Genomic DNA, 27,242 nt, shown 5'->3' with positions numbered 1-27,242 from the left:
GAAAAAAGAAAGAAAGAAAGAAAGAAAGAAAGAAAGAAAGAAAGAAAGAAAGAAAGAAAGAAAGAAAGAAAGAAAGAAAGAAAGAAAGAAAATGGGCCGCACTGTGATGTTTTTTTTAGCTAGTGAGGGGGCAGCAGAGTGTCATTGAAACACACTCAGCCCCTCCCTCTTAAAGGCTCTTCTGAGCTCTGCGTTTGCGCACACCCCGTTGTCAGCCATGTTGTTTGTATGACAGCGCACAGCAACAGGTTGTCAAAGATTCTCAATTAAACAGTACATAAAATCTTTAAAGAAACACTGAAGGCCGATTATCGTCACCCTAATACAGAGGACAATGGAAAAGGATATGTTTTCCTCCCAGGAGATTTCGCAAAGTCAGTAATGCTGTTGTGTAATGTGAGTAGCCTAACGTTACCTCCTGTAATACTGTTCAAATGAATGCTCGCTTTAATGTTATATGCTTTAAATCATACTTTATCTGGCTATAGTGTAGTTACAATACAAATATTATATATAATTTATGTTACATATAATGTCTGATAGTTTTACAGTAACTTGTGTGTGATGAGTTGAGAAAGTGTCCAATTTCACACTCTTCAAAGTCCTTCAGAGCTTCATATTACTTATTATTTATTGCTCATTGTCTGTGAGTCATGTTAAAGAACCGATTCGAAGTCCTTTCAAACATGCATTCTTCTCACAAACCTGCCGGACAAGTGGCAAACTCGTCTGTCTGCCTTCCACGCAAAAATGATTTGCTATTTGCAGTGTAAGTTAATGTCTATCGCTAGTGGAGCTTAACAACAAAAAAGATTCGAGATTTATTTACTTCTGTCTGGGTTATTATAATTCTACAGTGATTCATACATGACAATTACTGGAACATGAACTAGACGATGGTGACGATGGCTGTTTCAAAACGTAATGCGGATGGACAGCATTTTTGGGCATCATAGTCAGTGTCTGTGTCTGATATTCATGAGGCAGGTCAGTGTTTCAGATCCATTCATTGGTTCCTATTGGTTTGTAATCATTTTTGTATTGTAGTATAGATTGGTTATCATATTGATCAGTTTGCACCTGGCCTTTCTCTTTAAAATCTACTGTTACCCTGTGCTGTTAACATTATATAATATTATATAACATTGTAAATGTTGAGCTTTTGAATTATGGCTCTTTTAAGTTACTATTTATGTAGTTGATTTCTTTAATTCCCTCAGTTTTGAAAGAAATGTTCTTGCAAACCTCGGGTCTGTGAAAGGAAATGATTAATCGAGCCATAATGACTTGATTTTTGTCCTATTTTCAGGTGAATGATCTGAGACTTAATTTCTTGGGTTAACCACAGGCATTATGCTGATCTACCAAATTACCAATTCATATTTTACATTAGAAATAGATTGGGTTACTTAGTTAGTTGTTCAAGATCACACTTATTTTTCATGTTTATATTCATTGCTTGGTCTTATCTGCCCTTTATCACAAATGCTCAAAGTAGCTCATGGTGTCTAAGCAGACTAATAAACCGATTCATTCTGAGTGACTGTGTTACCGTGTTTGAGCCTGCTGGGAAGAGAACTACAATATTTGGTCATTTAGCAAAAGAAACAGTTGGGGATGTCGGGCATTATTGTAGTGTTGCGCAATATACTGGTCCTAGAAAGTTATTGTGATACCCTGGTTTTAAAAGCTATGCATGATCCTCATTTTACTAGTACCAGTACTTTAAGAATGACAGTGTTTTAATAAGAGGAAATCTCCTAAATTTCGGCGACATGCAATCCATTGCAATGCAATCCATTCCCCTGCAGACACACTGGCACAACCAGGCTCAGTCTGGGGACCAGTTATCCTAAAGCAACATTGTGTAGTTTAATTACAGGCTGGTTCACAAGTCAGAAGTCAGATTGTGGATTAGTATAATAAAAATGTATTTCATCCATTTTCTTCTGCTTGAAGATCGAATTCATCATGCTGGTATGGAGATTAAGCTGGCCATTGGGGTCTGTGCAGTGTGCAATGGACTTCTTGTCTGGTCTTCTTGTCTTTGCTGAGGATCTGTACCGATGGCTCTCGTGTCGAAGAAGTCTTAACAGGGGATTGCCTAGTTGACATGGTCTTTGCTGACATTCAGGGCTGCGTTGTGGTGGTGTCTAGGTTCAAATCTGATTGGATAAGGCCCGGATTCGGTTGACTATGTTAACCTAGGGATAAGGGTGAGACAGACAGACAGACTAATGTTAGCATAGATGTAATTCTTCTTATGATGTAACACATTAGATGGTTCTGGTTGACCTACTTTATTCAGCCTATATGACGGTGTGTTACGGTAGTTTAAAGAGATGTTTTTAAGATTTAAACTAAAAGAGTGTCTGGCTCCTGAACAATGCTAGGAAAAATGTTCTAGACTTTCGGTGTTATGAAGTAAAGGGGTTTACCACCAACTGTTGATTTTGATTGAGGTATTCTCAACTGGCCAGAATTTTGAGATGGACTAAATGGACTAAACTCCATTAAAAATTGCTCAAGTTAACCATTTAGAGCTTTGTAAGCATGCAAGATATTAAAATGTATGTAATGTTTAATAGGGAGCCAATGCAGTGTTAACAGAACTGGGCTAATATGGTCATACTTCCTGGTTCTAGTAAGTGCACTATCTAGGCTAGCTGCTGTATTTTGGACCAGCTGGAGGTTTGTTTATTAAGCGTGCAGGGCAACCACCCAGTAGAGCATTACAATAATCTAGCCTTGAGGTCCTGAACGCGTTCTAACTTTTCTGCATCTGACATTGAGAGAATATGTTGTAGTTTAGATATTAGATGAAAAATTGAACTTTAAAATGAGAAATGTTGCCTTGGCAACTAGGCTAACTGAAATTAAATAAGTATAAGTACTAAAATTGCTAAAACGGAAATAAAAACAAATTAAAGCTAAGAGAAATGTAAAAAACAAAACCTCATAACAAGTTTAAATCTGAAAATATAAATTAAAGCTTTTTCATATAAATAGGCCTACTATAATAGTATAAATCATTCTAAAATAACAGTTTTTTTTAATCATACTTGTTGTAAAAGCAGGGAAAGTAAAAATGCCAAGTACTTGTTGTTGAGCCCTGATGTCTTTAATAAGGTCCAATGATCTTTTAGTTGGGTGGTTTATGTACAGTGTGTATATGTTCCTTGACAGCTGTGTGTGTGTTTGTTCAGGCTTCATTGACATCACCTGCATGACCTTCTGCACATAAAGCCATCAGACAATGTCTCTCAGAATGTAGATCTCTGGGGACTTGAAATCTTAGTATCAAAATATCAATGTAATTTAGGCTAGTTAAATTAATAATAAAATTGCATTTACAACCCTCTACAGACACAAGGAAGCTTGAGACGCCATTGGCTTGTACTTTCTTATTTTTATTTTACTCACCACCAGGCGTTTTACATAGAATGCAAGAACAATGCAAATGAAAATATTCTTCATTTAATATAGTATAAAATATAAATGTTTAATATAAGATATATACATTTCAAACATTATTAAAGACATGTAGGCCTAAACAGTCTGTAATAAAACAAATAATCAAACTAAAAGCAATAGCACAAATTGAATAAAGAAATCTATTGTAAAATAACACTTCATGGTCTTCTTCATTGTATAAAGTTACAAATGTTTTTCAGTTAAGCAGTGAGTGATTTTTTTTTTCTTTTTTTGGATTAACTCTAAACACAGACAGCAGGAATATTAGGCTGTTGTCACTTTAAGACCCACATACTAAAAAAGTACCAAAAATATTGATATTTCGATATGTATCCATTAGGGGAGTAAATCGGACAGTTTCTGTGAAAAACTCGCGTCGAGTTTATGACTGTTTGTTTTCTCTCGTGTATGCCACAAAATTGTCAATGGGAGCACGAAGCCCAGGGTTAGAACAGTTTCCCTAAATTAACTGTTTTGGGAAATGAAATCAGTAGTACCAACCACCCTCAGCATTATCAAAGCTCTACGCTGTCTTTTACAATCAATGCTTTCATTTTGAGAGAACTGAGAATTCCTCTACAAGCACAAAAGTGAAAGGTCTGACACACAAGACAGGGTATGTTGGTCTTAATGTGGCATAATTTTCATTCTGACCACAAGAATGTGGGCCTAGAGCATTTGTACAACATTGTTTGTGACCTCTTGACATCCTGTTTCGTTTTTTTGCTTTCCTTTGCACTTCCTTCGTTCCTTTGTGGTTGTTAATTCACACACACAGGGTGGAGGCAGGAGGTGGTAGGACATGGCCCGCAATGACCTCACAGTCTATCTTTCCATCTCTCACATCATGCACGTCATTCATATAAAGTGGGTGAAAGTAGAATGACAAAATAACATTGTGCTTTGTCTGTGATTCAATATTTCCGAAGAGTTCACACAGTACCAATTACTGAATCCGGTTATTGACAAGAAACATGTGGAGGGAAAAGTTTTGTTGGCATTTAAAGCGCTGGATATTGGATGCTCGCTATAAATTAGGTTATGCAAAATTTCCCCAGTTGCAAATCACACGCAAAGTCTCAATGAAATATACTATTGGTCTCTTGACGCACTCAGAAACACAATGGTTTTGTGTGGTTTCCTTTTCACAGGAAAGACATTTACAATCATGATACAAGCAAATTTTATTTCAAATAAATAATTAATTTTTATTCATCAAAAAATAATTATAACGGTTTCTTCCCCAAACTTGTATCATATTGATATATGATACATAAATGATTTTAAGATTGTGTTATGTATGTGTTTGTGTTATGTGTTTGTATATGTAAATAAGATCTATATATCTGTATTTTCTATGTATATACAGAATTAGAGACGTATATTATTGTCCATCTTGTCAGTACTGGTCTTTACTGACTGAAATCAGTACTAAATAATATAATCATCAGCCATTGGCCAATTTGATCTGTAGCTATGGTGGCTTAGTGCTTGTTTTGTGTGAGTGTGTATATTTGTATGTGTGCGTAGAGATAATATCAGGCTAAATAAATTTGTAAATCAGAGTTCTTGGCAGACTCCCACTACTGACATTTACTAGTATAGAAGAACCACATTTATTTAGTAAATTTGCATGGGTACATGCTTTTATCAAAGGTTTACAGGGATAAACCTAGAGGACATTTCATTATCATTATAGGACTATGGCTTAAGGTGTTTTGATTTGATTTTGAGCATCTTCATACTTTAACCTTCTTAAACTCTTGTTTCTGAGATGAATTATCCCAAAGTATGACTCTCATTACTCTTCCAGCATGAACTGGATAGCCTTTGAAATAAGTTTAATGTCATTAGGAGGAGGATAGTGATGCAGTCAGTCATAAATGGTGTAATAAAAGTGTCATTGTTTATTAAGATACTGCACATAGAGCATTATTCTGTTGAAAGCATTTGTATGGGGAGTTTGGAGCTCTCATCCCCTCCCTCTCACCCTTCCTCTTTCCTTCACACATCCTCTTCTCTCTCTCTTTCAGTCTAAGAGTGCAGGATGGAGATAGCGACAGCCCTGCACTCCCCTGCCTGCATTATTAATGGGTGGACATTTCTTCTTTCTCTTTCTCTGTGTGTGTGTGTGTGTGTGTGTGGTGCAGATGACTGAGCTAGCCAGCTGAGACGAGGAGATCAGGACTGCTCTCCTCATATCCCTGCCACCTGCAGCCATGAATGGTAAGAGCTCTGCTTTATATTTCTATGTGTGTGTGTTTATCCACGTGTCCGAACCAACTGGATTTGTGTGTCTGTGTGTGTGTGTGCCCGCACGAATGCACAGAGAACCTTCAGCCCCATAATGGCACTAAAACATGACTCGTTCCTATTCGTCATGTCTCGTTCATATTTGCAGTGTGTATATCGGTATAGCAGGACGGACACTGCTTTGACACTGCAGCATGATCACACACCAGCGGGTCTGACCGTTCGCTTTGCGGCCCATCTGTGAAACAGTCATGTCATTGCTTATTGATTTTGTTTATTTAATAACTGAATTGGGTTTTTAATTTTTTATATGTACATTTTTTTTTATATTTTTTTCTCAGTGCATTTAGACATACATTCGAGTAGCAGGACCGGATCACCTTGTAAATCTTTCAAGTGATGTTGTTTATTAAAGTTTAGTTTGAGTCATTGTTCGACATGTCTGCCTGTTCCATTTGGGAACGGTTGTTTTAAACTACATTTCTCTATGATTATGGTCTGTCTATTTTGAAATGGTCTATCATATTTTCTTTTTTCCTATCTCAAGATAAAATCATTAAAAATTATTTGTCAGAATACTTTTAGTCCAAAATGGCTGCTGTCATTCCTGTTATCCTTAGCAATCAAGAGTCAACAATGATTTGTTGGTAGAAAGAAGTTAATGTTTCTTTCTATGTTGTGATGGCGTGATTTATGTATGTCGAATCAAAATGTGAATATACTGTAACGTGACAGTAAAACTTGCCAACTTTTGAACTAAAGTAAAATTTCCCAGTTTTTCCTCTTTGTCGCCATCTCTGTTCGAAATCGCGATCTCCGTTCGAAATTGCGGTTATTCGCGGTATTATCAACTTTATGTGGGTTGTGCCTTGGTACGACACAGCGAGGATGAATCCAATGTATTGTATCACGTTAATGTTAACAACATAAGAATTGCGTGACTACATTTAATGCCCTTCCGATATTTCGCATGTGCCCGGTTTCAGTCTCTTTTTTTCTTTTTAAGTCTTTTGTACAGTGTATTCTACAGTGGGTGAATCTCCAGTTGTCACTGGTGATTGTCGTTTGAACCTTTCTTGAATCGAGCTAAGGCAAGAAGATAGTTTTGAACACTGGCTGGTTATGTACTTGCTCAAATTTATTTTTGATAATTTTTAACCCAAAAAAGTGACTGAATACAGCTTTAAAAAATGACAGCTCACTATCATTTGTATAATAAATTAGTGTGGTTGATTTAAGGGTTATTTTGTAAAGCATAGAAAGTTTTTTTTTTTTAAACGTTTAATAAATTATTATTTTTTTATTTTTATAAATATATATATATATATATATATATATATATATATATATATATATATATATATATATATATATATATATACTTTTTTTGTACAAAATTGTTTAAATGGAATATACGTGACTGCTTATACAGAAATTTGCAAATGCAAATACTACTAAGAAAAAAAAGAGAAAATCACATTGAATGACATTTCAATGAAATGCATTTATAATTTTGAATTATTGTATTCAAGCTTGCTTATTGTATTTAAGCTTTAAAAACACTTAAATTGAGTATTTGTTAAATGTGTATGGTTTCGAACTTAAAAGTGTGTCATGTCTATTGACTAACACTGCAGTTTCAAGTGATTTACATCCACTTTAAAAGTTTCGGTCTGACTAAAAAAAATATTTGTCTTTTTAAAAAGTCATTTGTCTGGTCTGACTCAAATTGTGAGGGCTTGGTGTTGTTTGCTTGCTGTGAAGGACAGAAGTGACGTATTTATCATTCAAACAACCTGACTCTGCAAAAGCTAACTGTACTGTGCATGTAAATGTACTTGCTGATACTAGAGTACTGAATCTGTCAGCAGCATCACAGTGGTGTTGCCTGCATTATTAGTCGTTTAATTATCTATTTTCTCTCTCTCCTTCTCTACCTCTCTCTCTCTCGCATATACCTCATTCTTTCTGTGTCTACTTTTCTTTTAAGGTGGTCGGAGTATTTGGGCTATAACCCCAGAGGAGAGGGACAAACATGATCAGAAGTTTGACACCCTCTCGCCAGTGCAGGGCTTCGTTACAGGTATGTGCTTGGGAACCTTTGATTGTGTTAAAATGCTAGATTTTTTGATATAAAGCCTGCATTTTATGTACAAGCATTAATGTTACTTGCATATGAATTTATTTTCTATTACTATTATTAATTTTTGTGTATAGGGGAGAAGGCACGAAACTTCTTCATTCAATCTGGGCTTCCTCAGTCTGTGCTAGCTGAGATCTGGTGAGAAATTCTAACCATGCACAATATGGTTAAAAGGAAATCTATAAAACTGCTTTTTTAATAAAATAAATCCTTGCTCTGATCGCAGGACTCTGGCTGATATGAATAAAGATGGTAGGATGGACCGGCTGGAGTTTTCTATAGCCATGAAACTGATCAAGATGAAACTGCAGGGACAGACTCTTCCTACAGCTCTGCCTATCATCATGAAGCAGCCACCTGTGCCAGCTCCAACCATGCCAGTAACACCTCTCGGTGCGCTGCCAAGCTACACTATTACCAGCAGAGCAATGATCTGAGAGGGCATTGGGATTATAACACACTTGCACTGTAACATAAATGAAAATCTTGTTGTTGGAATTACAGATTATTTATCTTAATCTAATTGTTATCTTTACTCAGTACCAGAAAACGGAACAGGCCAAATTTTTCTTGTCTGCAGTCACACATGAATGCTGTTCAAACATCAATATTCAGTGTTCAGCAACCTTGCCCGCATTCTATGGAGGTCATTTATGTAGAGGTCATTCAATTCTTAAAGGCACAATAACAAAAGCCTGTTTAATGCTAAGTTATGACTGTTTAAGGTAAGACTCTGATTAACATTATTAGAAAATTTTAGATTTAAGCAATGCTACAAGTCTAGAAAGATATTTCCCCATTTGCGGGGAAAACCTCATTCCTCATGAAAGTCCTTTTCATGACAGCAGGTGCACAGCTTGATGGCCACAAGATTCAGTTGAGTTGTAATGTGGAACAGATGGCTATAACCATGACCTTCAACGTGTACTAGAGAAACGTGTCTACAACTTGTGAGATTCGAGAAGTAGCTCCTGAATTCAGTGCTTGTAAAAATGAGATTTTGCTAGAGTTAAACTAGTGAGGTCTTGCTATAAGAATGAACAGTTTGAAACTTTACAAGCACTGTGTTATAGGAATGTATCGCATTTTGTTGTGTTATGTCTGTTTAACGTTATCCTTTGTGCCTTTTCAGGAATGGGAACTATGCCAAATGTATCCATGATGCCCAACGTGCCCATTCTGACCCCTATACCAATGACCACTATGAGCCCCATGCCAGGCATGGCTCCCATGATGGGCACAGGTCTGTCGATGCCAGTGATTCCCACCATCAGCACTCCAGCCCTGCCTAACGGACCTATTGCCATTCTACATCCGACCTCCATCTCACTCACCTCCAGTAAGAAACGCTGTAACCTTTTAAATTGTTTTTGATCAAATAAATGCAATTTTGGAGAGCATAAGAGACTCTTACAAAACATTAAAAAATGTTACAGACCAAACTTAAGTAGTGTATATATCCATACATGTTGTGTCATTGTGAATGCTGTAAAGCCATGAACCTCTGTGAGCGTTTAGTGTGCTAAAGGTGAAATTACCCTGATCTCTCTCTTTGCTCTTACTGAAGTCAGCATTTATTCTGCTTCAGTGTTCCTGTGTCATGACTTGCTCAGCTTGTACCTATAAGACTGAGCTATATGTAGATTTAACAGTCTCAAAACGATGACTTTGTGGCATATACTGATTTTGATCACAGAAAATTGCAGTATTTTGACTTGCATCATATATTCCTTTATTAATGGCTTGTACACTCTGTTCTGGAATAAGTGTCACAGTCTACATTTTTCTTACAGATGTGTTTGTTTGCTTTTTTTACGTAGCTCTCCCGCTGTCAAGTTCATTTTCCTCTTCACCACTGGGCTTCTCCGCCACTCCAATGAACAAGACTCCATCTTTGCTGGACCTGGGCTCGAGCAGGTCAGGAACTTCCACACATGGACTTCAGTCTATTTATAATCCATTTAATGTGTATATAAAACTCTCTGCACACAAAGTGACTTGTGTACTTATGTCTACAGCTCAAACTCTTCCCCCTCCTTATCTTTGGCCAGCAACTCTCCTAAGGGCGGCCCTTCTGATTGGGCCGTCCCACAGGCATCACGGCTCAAATACAGACAGCAGTTTAACAGCCTGGACAAGCAAATGATCGGTTATCTAACAGGTACTTCATTGTAAATGATTTTCAAAGAATCATCGACTCAATAATGGGTGAAAAAATTGGTCAGTTGTCTTACTGGTGTGAAAAGAATTGCCAAAGGGATAGTTCGGCTGGTACTAAATTACTGCAGATTATCTTAATGATGCCTAGGTACAAAACATTTGAAATGCCACTGTGATTACTGTAACAATCTGAGTGGCTTTACCTGATGTAAAACTTCAGCTGAAGGCTACTGTTGTAGTGCTGTAAGATGACAATCCACACCCTTGTGGCTCATATGCATAGCGCATGAGAGTATCACTTGCATACCTCATAACAATGACACATCTACTAGAGAATTTCAGGAATGAGGAAGTGGGTAAAGCATGACTTTTTTGGGTCGTTTTCATAAGTTTATGGCATAAAGTTTAATTCCACTGCCTACATCTCAGGGGCAAGCCGTTTTTTTTACACATCATTTATGAAGAGAGCTTATTTTTTCAGTGTGTGTGAACAGTTTCTTGATGTGGTAATATGTTGGTGGATTTCAGTGTTGTTACATTAAGAATATCCATCAGCTAGACAGACCAGTTATGTTAGTACAGCAACAGTATCAACTAGCTGGTTGTAAAAAAAACAGCTATAAAAAAGACAGTTTCTAAAGGGGATTTGTTTAAGTTAAGAAATATTGTAATTACAATCTTTTTTCTGCAGGTCATCAAGTTAGAACTGCAATGGCTACAACTTTGCTAACTCAGACTCAGCTAGCTGCCATCTGGTAGGTGTTTTGATTCCCCAGTATTTCCATGAAGCATTTTTCACAAATCTTACTTTGAATTATTGGATTTTTTTTTTTTTTTGCCCTAAGTTCAAGAGTTGTTGCATGCAATATAAACATGTGACATGCACATTTTTTTTTGACTAATTTATAGTTAGTGTTTTTTTTTTTTTTTTTACAGATGCTATTGTCAGCATCATTTGTTTTTGAAAAAATCATTTAAAAGTTAACAAATTTCAGAATGTTTTATTATTTAGTACATGCCATTTTGATTTAATTTGTGTGTTGTTGCTTTTTTTTCTCTCAGGAATCTGGCTGATGTTGATAAAGATGGCAAACTGAAGGCTGATGAGTTTATTCTTGCCATGCATCTGGTAGACATGGCAAAAATGGGACAGGCGCTGCCTATGGCACTTCCTTCAGATTTGGTACCCCCGTCACTGAGGTACTGCAGAAAAGATTGTATTCTGCTATTTATTATATACAAAACTTTGGTTATGAATGCATGAATTGCTTAACAATGTTCTTTCTCCATATATATGAACCTTTAGGGGGAAGCTAGGTGACTCTCTGAATGGAACCACTCCCTCGATTTACGCAACTCTGGCTGAGGACCTCTATGAGTCTGAGCCTCCACAGAAATCAAGGAACAATTGTACGGCTTTACACCATACCCATTATTACATAATACAAATATCTATGACTCACTTCTTTTACAAAGAAATCCTCCTGCTTTTACACAGCGTATTTCAAAACAGAAGCCTTCTATTTAGGCACACCGATTGTATAATAATTGTTGGATATGCTATCAGTTAGTTTAAATTTCCTAAATATTGAATTATGCTCATTACTGGGTGTGATACATCTTACTTGTAGTAGCCCTACCTGCATATTATTTAGACACTTAACCTACAATAAAATGTAAAAATATAATTATTAATTAGTTTATAAACTGTATTTAAATGCCATATATCTGGAAAATTGTTGCTTGAACATTCCAGTTCACTTTAATAATTGAAATGTATGTTCTGTGTATCTAGTGACTTTTGAAGATAAGTTCAAGAAAAATATGGAGATGGGAAATGCTGAGCTGGAGAAGCGCCGACTGGCCCTGCTGGAGCAGCAACGCAGGGAGGAGGAGAGGAGGGCACAGAAGGCCAGAGAGGAGCAAGAGAGGAGAGAGAGGGAGGCACGAGAGCTGGAGCTGAAGAGGAAGAGGGAAGAGGAGCTCAGACTGGAGCGACAGAGAGAGTTTGAGAGACAGAGGGAGGAGGAGAGACTCAGAGAGCTGGAGAGGAAGGAGGTGAGGGGGTGACCTTGTGAAAATGTGTCCGGTTCAGATCAAATGTACATTTCTCAAAGTATGTTTCAGTAATCTATAGAAATAAAAAAAATACAGAGTTTTTACTGACCACTATTATCATGGTCCTCACAGGCAGCCAAGAAGGAGCTGGAGCGTCAACGACAGATTGAGTGGGAGAAGAGGAGAAAACAAGAGCTCCAAAACCAGAAGAGCGAGGAGCAGGAGGAGATCATCAAGCTCCGAGCCAAGAAAAGGAGTCTGGAGATGGAGCTGGAGGCTGTGGTGAGGCTTTAGGGATGAGATATAAATTTAACAACACTATTTCTACTGTGCACAATTACTGAATAATTCCTTATTTTTAAAATGGTATATGGACAGAATGCTTGATAAATAGTTTTTCTTTTTTTTCTTTTAGGGAAACAAGCAGAAACAAATCTCTGACAAGCTCCGAGATGCTCAAGGCAAAAAGAGAATCCATAAAAATGAGCTGGAAATGATCAACCAGAAAAGAGACTCCTGCATCACTGATATCAACACTCTGCAGAAACAGTTAGAGGTCTGACTGCTACATCCATACCAGCACACACTTTTCATATAATAAAAAATTATCTATTTATTAATTGACTCTAAAATCTTTATTGATTCTTAATATAACGCAATTTAGATGTAGGCTGCCTCAGAAGAGCATAGCGGTAATCATTACAACTTACTTTTAATTTGTTTTTATTTTTTTCACCTCCAGGAATTTAAGAGAAAGTTGGCACAGTCCACCACAGAACAGATACAACTCAGTGACAGACTCCGCAGCCTGAGTCTCAACAACCTCCCTAGTAAGATACATTGGCCAATCATATGTGTATTCTAATCCCCTCCACACACACACATATTGCTATTTAAAAAAAAGGTTTTGATACAAGCATCTTGAATTGAGCAGTGCACATGACTGATGTTGAATTGTACTAAAAAATATATATATATATGTTCCCTCTAATTATAAGAGCATCAACAAGAGCATTTGTTTAAAATGTTTCTGCTGTTTTTTTTTTTTTCCTCCATGTTGCAGCTGCAACAGTAAATATTTTACAGAGGAATATGGAAGAGAAGGATCTTACCTGTCGAAAGCTTAAAGAACAGCTAAATACTTTGGAGAAAGAGACTGCAGTAAAATTAGCAGACATGGATCAGTATAAGAAAGAAATCCAGGTAATCTATTAATATCACTCAGCCATGATTAACACATTCATGTGAACCAATCAGAACAGAACCACAGGAGATTTTAACTTGACAAAATATAAAATTACCCAGCTTTAGCGATTTTAGCATTTCTATAGTCAGTGCGAACAGCATATAGACTGCTACTGATGACACTAATGCGAATAACCCCTATGCTTTTGTCCCTGTGTCTTTATCACTAGCTGTAGAGCTTTTCTGTCTGTCTGTCTACTTGTCTGTCTCTCCCTGGCTTTCGCTGCAGTTTGAGGAAATGGATGACTGCATGCTTAAAGGCCTGCTCTCTTTACTGAGTTGCCTCAGCAATCTCTTCTTCCTTCTGAAGGTTGCGCATCTCTTTTTCCCTCCTCCTGCTCATTCTTACTGTAGCAGCTTCACCTTTAGATCATTACTAATGGTTCTTTACTGCACAAAGGATTAGGCATTACAGTCAATATACATTTCCATTTTTAATGTGTTTTACTTCCATATTGCAACTCATTTCTTTGTGAAACAGAAATAATCTATGTTGGGTTTTTATACATCAGAATCAAACTGATTAGAAATTTTCTGTCAATGTGGTCTTGGTTATATTGGCAGTAATTGCAGAGGTAGAGAAATATTTGGATGATTTGTGTACATTAGGATTAGTAATATTTATTAAAAAGTGTCAGTTTGTCATTTTAGTATCATTGAGATACTACTTTATAGATTTTGTTAATATTTTGCTTTTTTGCACTTGTGTGTGTTTTTCTGTTTTTATTTTTTGTAGTAATTTTGTTTTTGTCTTTTTATTTAAAAAAAAGTTTGTATAGTTTATTAATTTGATTTCAGTGTTATTTATTTTAGTACATTAAAAGTTAAACTAAATGAGAATGAGAAGTATTTCCTTGACAACTAGCTGAAATAAGTTTTTCTCTTTTATATATATATATATATATATATATATATATATATATATTAGTTAACTTTTTTAGTTACAGAAATGTTTTTTTTAATGGTTTTGTTTTAGTTGTGGGTAACTATAGAACCCTTATTTGGAGTAAATTCTGGCTTTAAAGTCAGTGTGGATATATGTCAAATCCCCCTTGAATCCTTAAATTGTAACGTACTTCTGATTGAAACTTAAAAAATTTAATTAGAACATGAAAATTAGAAATTGCACACCAGAATGGAGCCAGACATCTATGCAAGTGCCTAAATAACTATTTCGCTATTGGTTAATATTATTTTCTAGTCTAAATGATGTCCACAAAAAGGAAATGTAATTTTAGACTAAAACCACCTTGTTTTTATTATAGATTATGAATACAAAATATGCTAATGTGTACCAATAAATGAAACTTGGTACCAGTGTTAAATTGGGTAAATTTTGATTTAATTCGAACTTCACACGAATTGTCTGAACTGAGTTCAGTGTGTCATATTTTTGTGGTTTGTTTATCAGGATCTCCGAGAGAGCCAGAGGATCCAAGAGTCTGCTTTGGAAAAACTTCGCAATATTAAGGAAGAAAAGATTCGAGAGCTAAAGAAACGCAAGCAGGAGGAACTGGAAAAGAAGAGGAGAGAAGAGGAAGAGCAGAAGTAAGAAATCCTTTCCCGTAATACACTCACACTTACAGAGCCTACAGAGCATTCAGGATTTCACAGGCAAAATTTCTTTCCTAATGCAGACGCATCAAACTGGAGAAGGAGCGGCAGTGGCAGGAGAAACTGAGGCGTGATGAAGAGGAGAAACAGAGGAAAATACAGGAGGAGAGAGACGCCAAACTTCGTGAGGAGGAGGAGAGGGAGAGACAAGCTCGTTTACAGGCTGCTAAAGAACAAGCGGAACGAGAGCGCAAGGCCCGGGAGGAGGAGGATGAAAGGAGAGAACAAGAGAGACGGAGATTTGAGGAGAAAAGGAGGCAGGAGGAAGAGGAGGACCGCAGGCGGCGAGAAGAAGAAAGGAGGAAGCTGGAGGAGGAGAGGAGAAAACTGGAGGAAGAAAGAAAAAAACTGGAGGAGGAGAGAAGGCGGCAGGAAGAGTTGAGATTGGAGGAGGAGGAGAGGAAGCGCGAGGAGCGGAAAAGGGCAGAGGAGGAGCGGAAGTTGAAAGAGGAGGAGAGAAGAGAAGAGGAAAGAAGAAGGGAACGTGAGGAGGAGGAGAGGAGGCGACATCGTGCGCAGGAGGCTGCCTTGAGAGATGCAGAGGAGAGGAAGAGAAAAGAGGAAGACCGAAAAAGGCAGGAAGAGGAGGACAGGAGGCGTCGGGAGGAGGAGCAAAAGAAACAGGATGAGGAGAGGAAGAGGAAACAGCAGGAGGAAGAGGCCGCAGCTGTGAGGCTGAGAGACGAAGAACAGAACAAGAAGACCACTCTCAAATCAGACATTGTTGCTGCTCTTTTGCGTGGCCTGGAGGAGAGGAAGGGTAAGAAAAAAAAGTGTACCATGACTTTTAAAATCAACTAGCATGGCTAATCGAGTCATCTCTGATGTGATTTGAATGAATGTCCTTGTGATTTCAGGCAGCAAACATCCTCTTGGCACACAGCACAGAAGATCAGCAGCATTGACGACATTTAAAGCCCTCTACCCCTTCACTGCCAGAAACGATGATGAGCTCTCCTTTGAAAGCGATGACCTAATTGAGGTCAGTTGATGTAATGTAGAGAAGAAAAATATGTTTTTTTTATTTTTTATTATTTGTTTGTTTTGTATGCGTGTAAGTGCATTGGTTAAAGGGTGTGGTAAAGTGCTTGCAGGAGAGGTGTGTCTTCAGCTGCTCCTTGAATGATGTATGGTCTCAGTAGTTCAGCTGGAGGTTGCTTTAACTCTTATGCTGTGAACATCAAGCAGTTTCAGAGTTTGTTCAGCAGGATTTGTGTTTGTTTAGGTGGACGAGAGCTTAGAGCGAGAGCAGGGCTGGCTGTACGGCAGTCGACAAGGGAAGATGGGCTGGTTCCCTGAGAGCTATGTGGAGAAGCAGGCCAAATCTGAGGCTCCGGCTGTGGCCAAACAAGCCCTGAAGCCACAGGTCTCCATTTCTGTCAGGTGCGGCCTCCAATCTGAATACCTCACATTGTTCAAATGCTTTATTTATTGTACACCTGTAGCACAATTATTTCCTCGAACTGTTCCCAATGTACACTCACAGACAAAGTGCATGTGCCTACAGAACCATCACAGAAAACATTCACAGCTACAACCTGCATGTGTTTCATATGAAAGAGACTAAATTAATTTATAGAACCTGTTCACACCAAGTCTGAAAGTATAAAATATTACCAAACAATTTTTTCACAAAGCAATATTTTTGCTATTTTGATTAAAAAAAATAGAAAACTAATTCAAAAACTATCAGTTGAAATAAGGACTTTGTGTGAAATATTTCATAGAGATGCACTGTTTAATTTCAAAGTCTTGAACGTGACAGTAGAACATGTGGAATTTTCTAAAACACCTTCTTCACCAGTAAACTGAGTGACGGACAGAGTGGATCTCGGCTGAACTCTGCTTTCACCCCAACCCATGCCACAGGCTCTTCCTCTTCCAACCATGGTCAGGTATGCAGGATTCCTTAAGAATTACCGCATAATGTTTATGTAAGGTACATCTTCCTTGTAGTGGAATGCAATGACATTTGCTTCATGTTTTCAGGTGGTGGTGAATGTGCAAGCTCAGGCTCTCTGCTCTTGGACTGCAAAGACGGACAACCATCTCAACTTCTCCAAAAATGATGTGATCACAGTTCTGGAGCAGCAGGAGAACTGGTGGCTGGGAGAACTCAGTGGGGTTAAGGGGTGGTTCCCCAAAACCTACGTTACAGTGCTGAGCGGCAGTGATGCACAAGCAGAGTAAATACACACCATTCTAAAGTGGTTGTGATGTTGCTATTTTTTTTTTTTTTTTACATAATAGATGGGTGTGTAGCTGTGAGTGTTACGTGTACTTTGTCTGTGGAAAGTGTTAAAGTTTATGTTGTTTTCAAACTTTGCATACTAAAACTGTCCTGAGGTGTTTTCCTGCAAAGACACTAATTCAGATGTTTTTCACTTTCACTACTTGATACTGAAACACTATTTGTGACCCTGAACCACAAAAGTAGTCTTTTGTGTCCATAAAAAAAACTTAAAAGCTAAACAAAATATGCTTTCCATTGATGTATGGTTTGTTAGGATTGGACAATATTTGGCCGAGATACGACTATTTGAAATCTGGAATCTGAGGGTGCAAAAAAATCTGAATATTGAGAAAAAATTCTGTTGGCGATTGTGCTGAATCCACTTACAAAAAAATATTTTTTTTACTAAATATCTTCATGGATCATGATCTTTACTTAATATCCTAATGATTTTTGATATAAAAGAAATTGCCACAAATCTACCCGTGCAGCTTAAGACTGGTTTTGTGGTCCAGCGTCACATTTGATCATCTTGTTTGGTTCTTGATGTTTATTTTTTCGCCCTCCATAGTTCCACTGATGGATCAGATTCAGCAGATGGATCCAACTATGAAGGTAAGAACTTTTTTTCAAAAGAACATTACTATTAATTTGAAATCGAAATCTTTTGTAAAATTATAAATGTCTGTTCTGTTACTTTTGAGCAATTTAATGCATATTTGCTGAAAAATATAAATTGATTTAAATAAAATAAATAAATAAAAATCATTGACCCCAAACAGTGGTTATGAGTGCGAGAGAGCGTGTGTATATTCATGTCCAGTATGTTTTGTCTGTTATGTTTGTGAATATGGACATATTATATATAAGGACATCAGAATTGTCCTTCAGTCCTGAGTTTCTGTGAACCATGTTTGTATGTTGGTCCCGTCATCAGAATACGTGGCGCTGTACACTTACGAGAGCCCTGAACGTGGAGACTTGACCTTCACTGAGGGAGACACCATCCTGGTATCAGAGAGAGAAGGGGAGTGGTGGAGAGGCAGCATCGGAGACAGATCAGGAGTCTTCCCCTCCAATTACGTCAAGCCAAAGGAGACTGATGTAATTTAATCTTTATATTCAGGGATGCTGGCATTTATATATGTTGTTTGTTGTGATATAACTTTTATTTTATTTTCTCAATAGACTTCAAGCCTCTCTGGTAAACCTGGAATGCTGGCGAAGAAACCAGGTGAGGAACAGTGTAATGTTCTATGGCAGCATTAAAATCATAGTAATTAGTTTATAGTGATCTAAACCCATAGCATGCTATTTTGTTTGTAGAAGTGGCCCAGGTGACCACTGCACACACTGCTGCCGGAGCAGAGCAGTTAAATCTTTCTCCTGGCCAGCTCATCCTCATCCTCACCAAGAACCCCTCCGGCTGGTGGCTCGGGGAACTGCAGGTGAGTGAGCTTTTTATGCACATTAAGACATTAAATTAAGACATTGAATTAGTCATTTTCCACACTTTTTTTAGCATTTACCCTCCCTGATTTCCAATTGCGTTAATCAAGGTACTAAAATCGCAGTTTAAAGTATTATTTAAAAAGTAATAGTGCAAAGTAAACTTTTGCTGATAATTTACTCACCCCCATGTCGTTCAAGATATCCATGTTATTCTTTCTTCAGTCGAAAAGAAATTAAGGTTTTTGATGAAAACATTCCAGGATTTTCTCTATATAATGGACTTCATTGGGCACCAAACGGTTTAAGGTCCAAATGAGAGTTTCAGCGCAGCTTCAAAGCGCTTTAAACGATACCAGACGATGAATAAGGGTCTTATCTAGCGAAATGATCGGTGATAGACAGCTGAAAATTGTCTCTTTGTCTCTTCAGGCCAGGGGGAAGAAGCGTCAGAAGGGCTGGTTCCCTGCTTCGCATGTCAAGCTCCTGGGCTCAAACAGTGGCAAATCCACACCTGCATCTGCTGCTAGTGAGAAACAGTACAAATATCCAGGGTTAATTTTTTTTCTCTGTGTATCTCTGCTCATAGCTCACTCTGTCCTTCCTCTCTCTAGTCGGCCAAGTCATCGCCATATACGACTACATCGCAGCGAACGAGGACGAGCTAAGCTTCTCGAAGTGTCAAATCATCAATGTGCTGGACAAAAGCGATCCTGACTGGTGGAAAGGAGAACTCAATGGGGTCACAGGCTTGATTCCTACCAACTATGTGAAATTGACCACCTCAGATTCTGACCCCAGTCAGCAGTGTAAGTAGAGACCCATAAACAGACTTAACTTTGGTTCTGTTTTTGAATTACTGTGCAAGCTATTGATTGCCTTTACGTTTCTTTTGAAAGTTAACTTGGGTTCAGATTATTAATATATATATATATATATATATATTGTAATGTATTTATGATAGTGTATTACAGTTTTATTTTTTTTACAAAGATATTTTAACCACTTTATAGTGCCTTTCTGGTTCATTTTATTCTTGGGGGTTATTGGTGAAAGTATTTTTTCCAGTTATTTACAGGAGTACATGTAGTATCTAATGTTAGACTTTTCTTTTCCCTTCTCCAAAATTAGCTACATTCATTTGTCACACATTCTTTTCCCCTTCCGCTTTTTTTCTTCTCATTTGTGTCCTTCTCTGTAGGGTGGTAACACCTTTCCCTCCCTTCGCCCATGAGAGACCCACTATCCCCCTCTCACTGTGGAGGTGGTCCTGCTGAAACCACCATTTACTCACCCAATCACCCTCCTTTATCTCTCCTTACCCATCTCATTTGTTTTAAACTAAAACAAGGTTTCTCATTCAATTGACTGGTAGTCTGGACCGATCCTAACCTATTAGTAGAGGGATAGTGAGTCTTTCTGTGGTGTTCATTTTTTAAATTTTCTTAAATTTTAATTTGCTTTAAAGTTTCCCATGTGTGGCAGCTTAATTTATAGCTAAGATAGGACTTCACAGTAAACCTGTTGCTCCTCAGTCATTTTAAAGGGGCACTTGGCAACTATTTCAACATAATAAAACCATTTAGAAATCATTTGAATGGTTCAATAACCTGTTCTGGAGAGAATGGTGACTTTCTCCGCTCCCCCCAGTGTCCCCAGGCGGAAAACCAACCTTGCAACATGGGGACTAACATCCCGATAAGGTGGAAAGTCTTGTGAGAAGTGAGAATGCGCGAGAAACACAAACTGCTTTGCAATTCGACATGATACTGTGTATGATTTATTACCCACCTCAGTAGACATAGCTCCACACGATAAAGTTGGCTGGGGGAGCTCGATAAGAAAACATGCGACAACAAAAGTGAAAATCAGTGAAGAAATTACTAGATTTGCCAAGTTCCCCCTTAAGGGGTGCTACATTTTTACGGCATCTTATAAAGTGTAGAACTGCCTTTGTATGTCATCGCAATCTCACTTATGTTACACTTTGCTTTCATTTTCTGGTTATTATACAACTTAGTATTATTGATCTCTAGCTATTGAAGGCACTTTGATATTTTAAAGAACAAAGACGTGTCACTTTTTTGAGGCAGTTTCACTTTAAATCTTTAGATGGTTTCCACTCTTTTGCTTCAATTTTATGTGTATTTAGTTTGTATTGAAATCAATGTAAAAACTAAGACAACTTGTATTACTGTCTGTGGTGTATTTAGTGATATAGTTTATAATTCTGCTGCTGCTGCTGCTGTTTTAAGCACAAAGCTTTCGCCTTAGGTGGTATTGTTACATATTTACTGCGTTTTATGCCTTGTTTGTGCATGAATCGCTTCTGTATACAGATTTGTTAATATTATACAGGAAGCTATGCAAGTAGTTGTGAAACTGTGGACGAATGTTTGCCTCAATATCATTTTATTGGATGTTGTTAATAATTATTCAAATATTTCAAATACTTTGGGTCTTGTACTTATTTGATTGGAAGAAATCTAGACATTAAAGTCTTTTGAAAAAAATAAACGTAGTCCCTTTTAATTTTTGTAATATAAGAGTTCAGTGTCAATGTTAAAAAAACATATACACATTTAAAAAAGAAAAAAAAAACATATCCCATAAATATTCCAACTTGTAGCAAAATATAAACATGTATTGATCTTATTTTTTGATCATTATTAATAGAAAATAAAGTTAATGTCACCATGAAATCAAAATAGACAATTTATGGAATATTGCACAGTTTATTATAAATTATTTTTCTGTGCACATCATTATTATTTTGATTAAAGATTATGGACGGCACATAAATAAAATAATAATCAAAATAACTTCCTCTTGCAATATTTCTTCTCCTCTCTGATGATGTGAGGGCAGGACAACCTGTCACTCACATGAGATCACAGCAGCAAACTACAACCATTCAATGATCCAATCAGTTTTCTTTCTTGTTCGAGAAGCCATTTCACTCAGATATATATCACAATAGGGAAGAAATGACTAACACAACATCCATTTTATGTAGACTTAAATAAATGATCAACAAATTAAAAGTTTTAAGTAAACATAAAAGAAACTGGCTATATTATCTCATATGAATCCTCCTCCATGAATGTCTGGGGACTTGCTGACAGAATTTATCTTGCTAATCTTCACTGCCATCTAGTTATGGTTATCCTGCTGTTGTATTATGGGTGTAAACAGAATGAATAATCCTGCATGCTTGCAATATTCATCACAGTAAATGAGCAGGTTTACTAAGAACAGCTCAAGAAAATGAGCGATCATTCAGGGGGTAAACTGCTGTTTTTGCGGCTATGGGATGTGAATGATGAAGACACCATGGATGGTCAAACGGACAGACCACCAGCAGGTAAGGATTCACTCCGGAGGAGTTTGGAGTGTCATTAATACACTGCGACTGACATTATTCTTCTTGGTTGACTGACTGTTTAAGGATCTCATGGATCCTCCAATTTGTCTGTGTTTTGTTGTGTTTTGGGGCTTCAAGTGTCTGGGTGAGTTCACCTGTATGGTTTTCTTGTAGGGTGTGCTGACCAGACCACTTGGGAGTCAATGAGCCAGCAGGAGAGGAAACGGCAAGGTTACATCCATGAGCTCATTGAAACTGAGGAGAAATACATAGAAGACCTACAGCTGGTCCTAGAGGTACACAATCATAATAATTAATAATAGCCTTATAAAATGGTATTATACAGGAAGTTTATTTAAATAATAAATAAATATAAATAAATACATTGATTTTTATTACTGCGAAATCACGTGGCAGTGCTTTTTTCTGTCATATTTGATTTAAGTGTTTTTTTTGTTTTGGATGATAAAACATTTACTTCCTTGTCTCTTTTAAGGTCTTCTACAAGCCCATGTCTGAATCAGGCCGTCTCACTGAGGCTGAAATGAACATGATATTTGTCAACTGGAGGGAGCTTATCCAGTGCAGCTCCAAGATGCACAAGTATGTGAGGTTAACTTGAAAAGATTTGTTCTTTTTCCAGTGTGCAGCGTGCACCATGCATGATGTGTGTATTGGCAGGGCCCTGAAGACGAGGAAAAATAGTGGAGGAGACAAAATGCCTGTTCACATGATCGGGGACATCCTGTCATCTGAGCTGTCACACATGCAGGCTTACATCCGCTTCTGCAGCTGCCAGCTGAACGGTGCCGCGCTGCTGCAACAGAGAACCGACCAGGAGCCGGACTTCAAAACTTTCCTTAAGGTAGCCACACATACTTCACTTGCAACGGCTAAAAAGAAATACACAGAAAATATCCTGAACATCTTCATTTTAAAACGTAATTTAGATTTTCAAGGGGTTATTATTCCAACTTAATAAAACCTCAATTTGAATTTTTGGTTAAAAAATTTACCTAGTTAATCTCAATTTAATTTTTTTTCCCCCAGAAAATTGCAACAGACTACCGTTGTAAAGGAATGCCTTTGTCCAGCTTTTTACTCAAACCTATGCAACGTATCACTCGCTACCCTCTCCATATTAAAAATGTGAGTACGGTGAAAATATTGTTTTATTTTTCTACATCTCACAATTTAGATATTGATAGTGAAAGCAAATGATTAGTGTGTTTTTAACCAATACGTGTGTGTATTTGTGTCCAGATGTTGGAAAGTACTCCAGAGACTCATGTGGACTATATTCAGCTGCTAGAGGCTTTGGAGAAGGCAGAGCTGTTGTGCTCTCAGGTGAACGAGGGCGTCAGGGAGAAGGAGAACTCCGACAGGCTGGAGTGGATCCAATCACATGTGCAGTGTGAAGGCATCATAGAGGTCAGAAAGCATGCTGTTTAGTCATGTGACATTTGAAATGGTTACTATACCGTCTTTTTTTCTGATACAAGAAGTCGCTGATGATTAAAACATGCTTTGCAAGATCGATCATAGCGTGACGTCTGAATATACACTACCATTCAAAAGTTTAGGGTCGGTAAGGTTTTTTTTATGATTTTGAGGATGTCTCGGCTGATTTTTACGGTGGCCGAGAAGGGTCACAACACATACAGTACAAACGCCACAACAACTACATATTCAGAAAACACATGCAAACGCCACAACGACTACATATTCAGTTTGTATGTGTTGTGACCCTTCTCGGCCACCGTAGATTTTCTTTGTACAGGACAAAAAGTAATGTTGTAAAATATTATTACTATTTAAAATAACTGTTTTCTGTTTTAGTATGTTTTAAAATGTTTATTCCTCTGGTGCAAATATGAACTTTCACGAGCCGTTACTCTGGTCTTCAGTGTCGCGTAATACGTCAGAAATAATTCTAATATTCTGATTTGATGCTCAAGAAACGTTTATTATTATTATCAACGTTAAAACAGTTCTGCTACTTAATATTTAAGTATAGTATTAAATAAAATAAAAGAATAACATAATAGAATTTTTGTAACATTTTGTAAATCTCTTTACACTCACTTTTAGTAATTTTATAAAATCCTTTCTGAATAAATAATTTCTTTGAAAAAATAATAATAATTATCTTACTGACCTAGACCTTTGAATGGTAGTGTAAAATAATCTGAGGGCTGATTAGCTGAAAGACTTTGGCTTAGATTTTCATATATAATGCTTTGAAGGTAGAAGTAGATTTCTTACTTTTCTCTTTTCTGTGACTTGTCTAGACTCTGACCTTCAACTCTCTAACCAACTGCCTGGGTCCTCGTAAATTGCTGCACAGCGGGAAGGTGTTTAAGACCAAGAGCAATAAGGAGTTATACGCCTTTCTGTTCAATGACTTTCTGCTGTTTACTCAAGCTGTCAGGCAGTTCACATCCTCAGGAACGGACAAGCTCTTCAGCCCCAAATCCAACACTCAGTACAAGATGTATAAGATGGTAGGGTTCTACTCCTCCCTATAGAGTAGTATTCTTTTTATTGTCACACTCTACAACCCACTCAGGTTGCAACCCACCATTTGAGGAACACTGGCTTAATGTGTATATTTGTGTTCCCAGCCTGTGTTTCTCAATGAAGTTCTGGTGAAGCTTCCGTCAGATCCGTCCAGTGATGAGCCCGTCTTCCACATTTCCCACATAGATCGTGTGTACACACTGAAGACCGAGAACATTAACGAGAGGTCAGTTTCAGCGTTCACTCTTTTTATCTGCCTTATCAGCAATCCACTATTTACTGCATACATGGGATGTTCTATAAACCTTTCGTGGAATGTTGTTATCGGCACACTGTACGAGAAGGGGGGGAAACAACCACCTATCTTACTACTAAATTACTGAATTATTGAAATTATGCAAATTATTGAATCTGCTTTCTAGGAAACTATAAATGCATATATAGTTTTCATTATGCCACAAAATGTTTTAACATCTGCCTAATATCCTGCTAGGACTGCATGGGTTCAGAAGATCAAAACGGCATCAGAAGGATTCCTTGAGACGGAGAAGAAAAAACGGGAAAAGGCTTATCAGTGTAAAAACAATTTTTGGGAACATTAAATATGACTACTCGCTTACTAACACACCCATCCAAAGGTTTGGAGAAAGTAATGTTCTTTTTAAGGAAATAAATACTACCAAATTATGCAATAAATTGGTCAAAAGTGACAGTAAAGATATTTTGACCTTCCTATTCATCCTTTAAATAAGGTTTCGTGGTTTCCACAAAAATATTTTGCTGCACATTTGTTTTGAGTATTGATGATAATAATAAGAAATGTTTCTTGAGCACCAAATCAGCCGATTAGATTAGATTAGATTTCTGTTGGAAAGTAATGGCTGCTGAAAATTCAGCTTTGCCTTCACAAGAATAAATAACATTTTAAGATGTTTTACATAGATTGCATATTTAAATTTAAGATAAATTACATATTATCAAATAGAAATATTCTTTAAAGTATATGATTTTTTTTCACAATATTACTGTTTTTTTTTGTTTGTTTTTTACTGTGTTTTTGATCAAATAATGCAGCCTTGGTGAGTGTGAGACTTCTTTCAAAAACTTTTTTTTTTTTTTTTTTTACGGTTGTGTATGTCATGCTCTTTAATGTAAACAATAATTACAACAGGTTTGCCCAAGTTCATGTTTTTATATTTTTTACAGCTCGATCAATGAAGGCAAGTGGAATTGGTCGCCTGCTTGTCACTGTCTTGGAGGCAACAGAGCTAAAATCCTCCAAACCAAATGGTGATTTCATTAAAAAAAAAATAATAATATATATATAGATATTCTAAATATATGCATTAATGTTCCATAACATCTTATAGTATATTAATCTTTTTTTTCCCTTTTAGGAAAGAGTAATTCATATTGTGAAGTGACCATGGGTTCTCAGGGCTTCACTTCCCGGACCATTAATGACACTCCCAACCCCAAGTGGAACTTCAATTGTCAGTTTCACATTAAAGATCTGTATCAAGATGTCCTTTGCATTACGATATATGAGAGGGAGCAATTTTTACCAGATGGTCAGTATAAAAATAGCAAGTATAAGACTTCTCTCTTGATATTTTAACATGTATAATTACAATTTTCCTAAACTGTCATTTCTCCCTCTATAGACTTCTTAGGTCGCACTGAAGTACCTGTAGCCACTATTAAGAAAGAGCTTGAGAATAAAGGTCCGTCCACCAGGAGGCTGCTTCTTCACGAAGTTCCCACTGGAGAGGTTTGGGTTCGGCTTGACCTGCAGCTGTTTGAACACAAAGCCCCCAAATGACCAGAGAAAATAACCCTTCAAAATGGCATTTCAAGCACAGTGTCTCACTACTAACTCGAGATCTTCAAGTCTTTTGCCTTAAGATGCTCTCTACTTCTGTGGCAAATACTAATGAATATGTTATGATGGGGAAGACAAGTTAGCCTTCAAAACTTTGCCAAGTTTAGCTTTTTATCAAGTGACAGGAATGAAAAGGAAAATTTGGGGATTTTTGTTTATTTGTTTGTTTTATTGCCTAAATAATTACCACTGGATGCAGAGATATCTCAGGACCTATATTTTGCTTCAAATATACTGTCTTTTATTGCTGTATTGAAAGCTATATTTGTTATAATCGTATTTTGCCTAGATCTGAAGTTAATGAGAACTTTTTTAACTTGAATTTTCTCATCAGAAACGCTTAACCAGGTGGTGTTGTTTTAATTCATTATCTGTCTATCTTACCTGCCAATTCTTCCATTTAACTTCACCGTTATATAATTCATTTGCACCAGAAAATTGATCCTCTTCTAAGTCTTATAAAAGCTTATCTGTCTGTGTAACAAGAAAGGAACTTATTTTGCAGAGCTTACTAGTTTTTAATTTACGAAGGTACAAATGAGGTGATTAACAAGGGATGATCGGTTAAAGTTCTAATAACTTTTGATTTTTGTGTGCTTGACTGAGTTTTATTTATGTTAATTTATGCGTCTTGGACTATCTGCACATTTTACGCTGCCCAGTTTATCTGGATTGCCATAAAGCATTCAGATATGGTCTTAATATTGTATATTTTTGCTGAGTTGAAGTAGTATGAATGTTCATTAAAGAGACTGAGTCACTGAGTTTGTCTTTTAGGTTTAAATATACATGTAATAAAGTTTTTTTTTTTTGAATATTCTGCAAATGTTTGTTTTTCCCCACACTA

The 27,242-nt window shown here is 37.0% G+C and overlaps 1 protein-coding gene across 2 annotated transcripts; it reads left to right on the top strand.

The window, feature by feature from the left end:
- Positions 1-197: 197 nt before the first annotated feature.
- Positions 198-27,206, top strand: itsn2b (intersectin 2b). 2 transcript variants are annotated; one of them, XM_039669099.2, is made up of 39 exons: positions 198-396; positions 5,625-5,700; positions 7,718-7,810; positions 7,945-8,008; positions 8,097-8,263; positions 9,003-9,209; positions 9,691-9,787; positions 9,889-10,031; positions 10,722-10,785; positions 11,093-11,230; positions 11,337-11,440; positions 11,826-12,088; positions 12,221-12,370; positions 12,504-12,644; positions 12,831-12,918; positions 13,152-13,291; positions 14,745-14,881; positions 14,971-15,707; positions 15,805-15,929; positions 16,173-16,330; positions 16,752-16,842; positions 16,937-17,133; positions 17,752-17,795; positions 18,118-18,284; positions 18,369-18,414; positions 18,507-18,628; positions 19,062-19,158; positions 19,244-19,438; positions 22,168-22,289; positions 22,490-22,596; positions 22,675-22,858; positions 23,044-23,142; positions 23,257-23,424; positions 24,285-24,497; positions 24,618-24,739; positions 25,007-25,089; positions 25,720-25,803; positions 25,911-26,084; positions 26,178-27,206. In XM_039669099.2, exons 2-39 carry the CDS (start codon positions 5,694-5,696, stop codon positions 26,333-26,335), a joined length of 5,496 nt encoding a protein of 1,831 aa, XP_039525033.2. In that variant the 5' UTR covers positions 198-396; positions 5,625-5,693; the 3' UTR covers positions 26,336-27,206. The 2 variants fall into 2 exon arrangements, with proteins under 2 accessions (XP_039525033.2, XP_039525039.2); XM_039669105.2 differs by lacking the exons at positions 16,752-16,842; positions 16,937-17,133.
- The last annotated feature ends 36 nt before the right edge of the window (positions 27,207-27,242 follow it).

The sequence above is a fragment of the Pimephales promelas genome, chromosome 15, assembly GCF_988280905.1.
Source record: "Pimephales promelas chromosome 15, fPimPro1.hap1.1, whole genome shotgun sequence".
Taxonomy (NCBI): Eukaryota; Metazoa; Chordata; class Actinopteri; order Cypriniformes; family Leuciscidae; genus Pimephales; species Pimephales promelas.
Note: the sequence above shows the minus strand (reverse complement) of the source record. Positions and strands in the feature narration are given on the sequence as shown.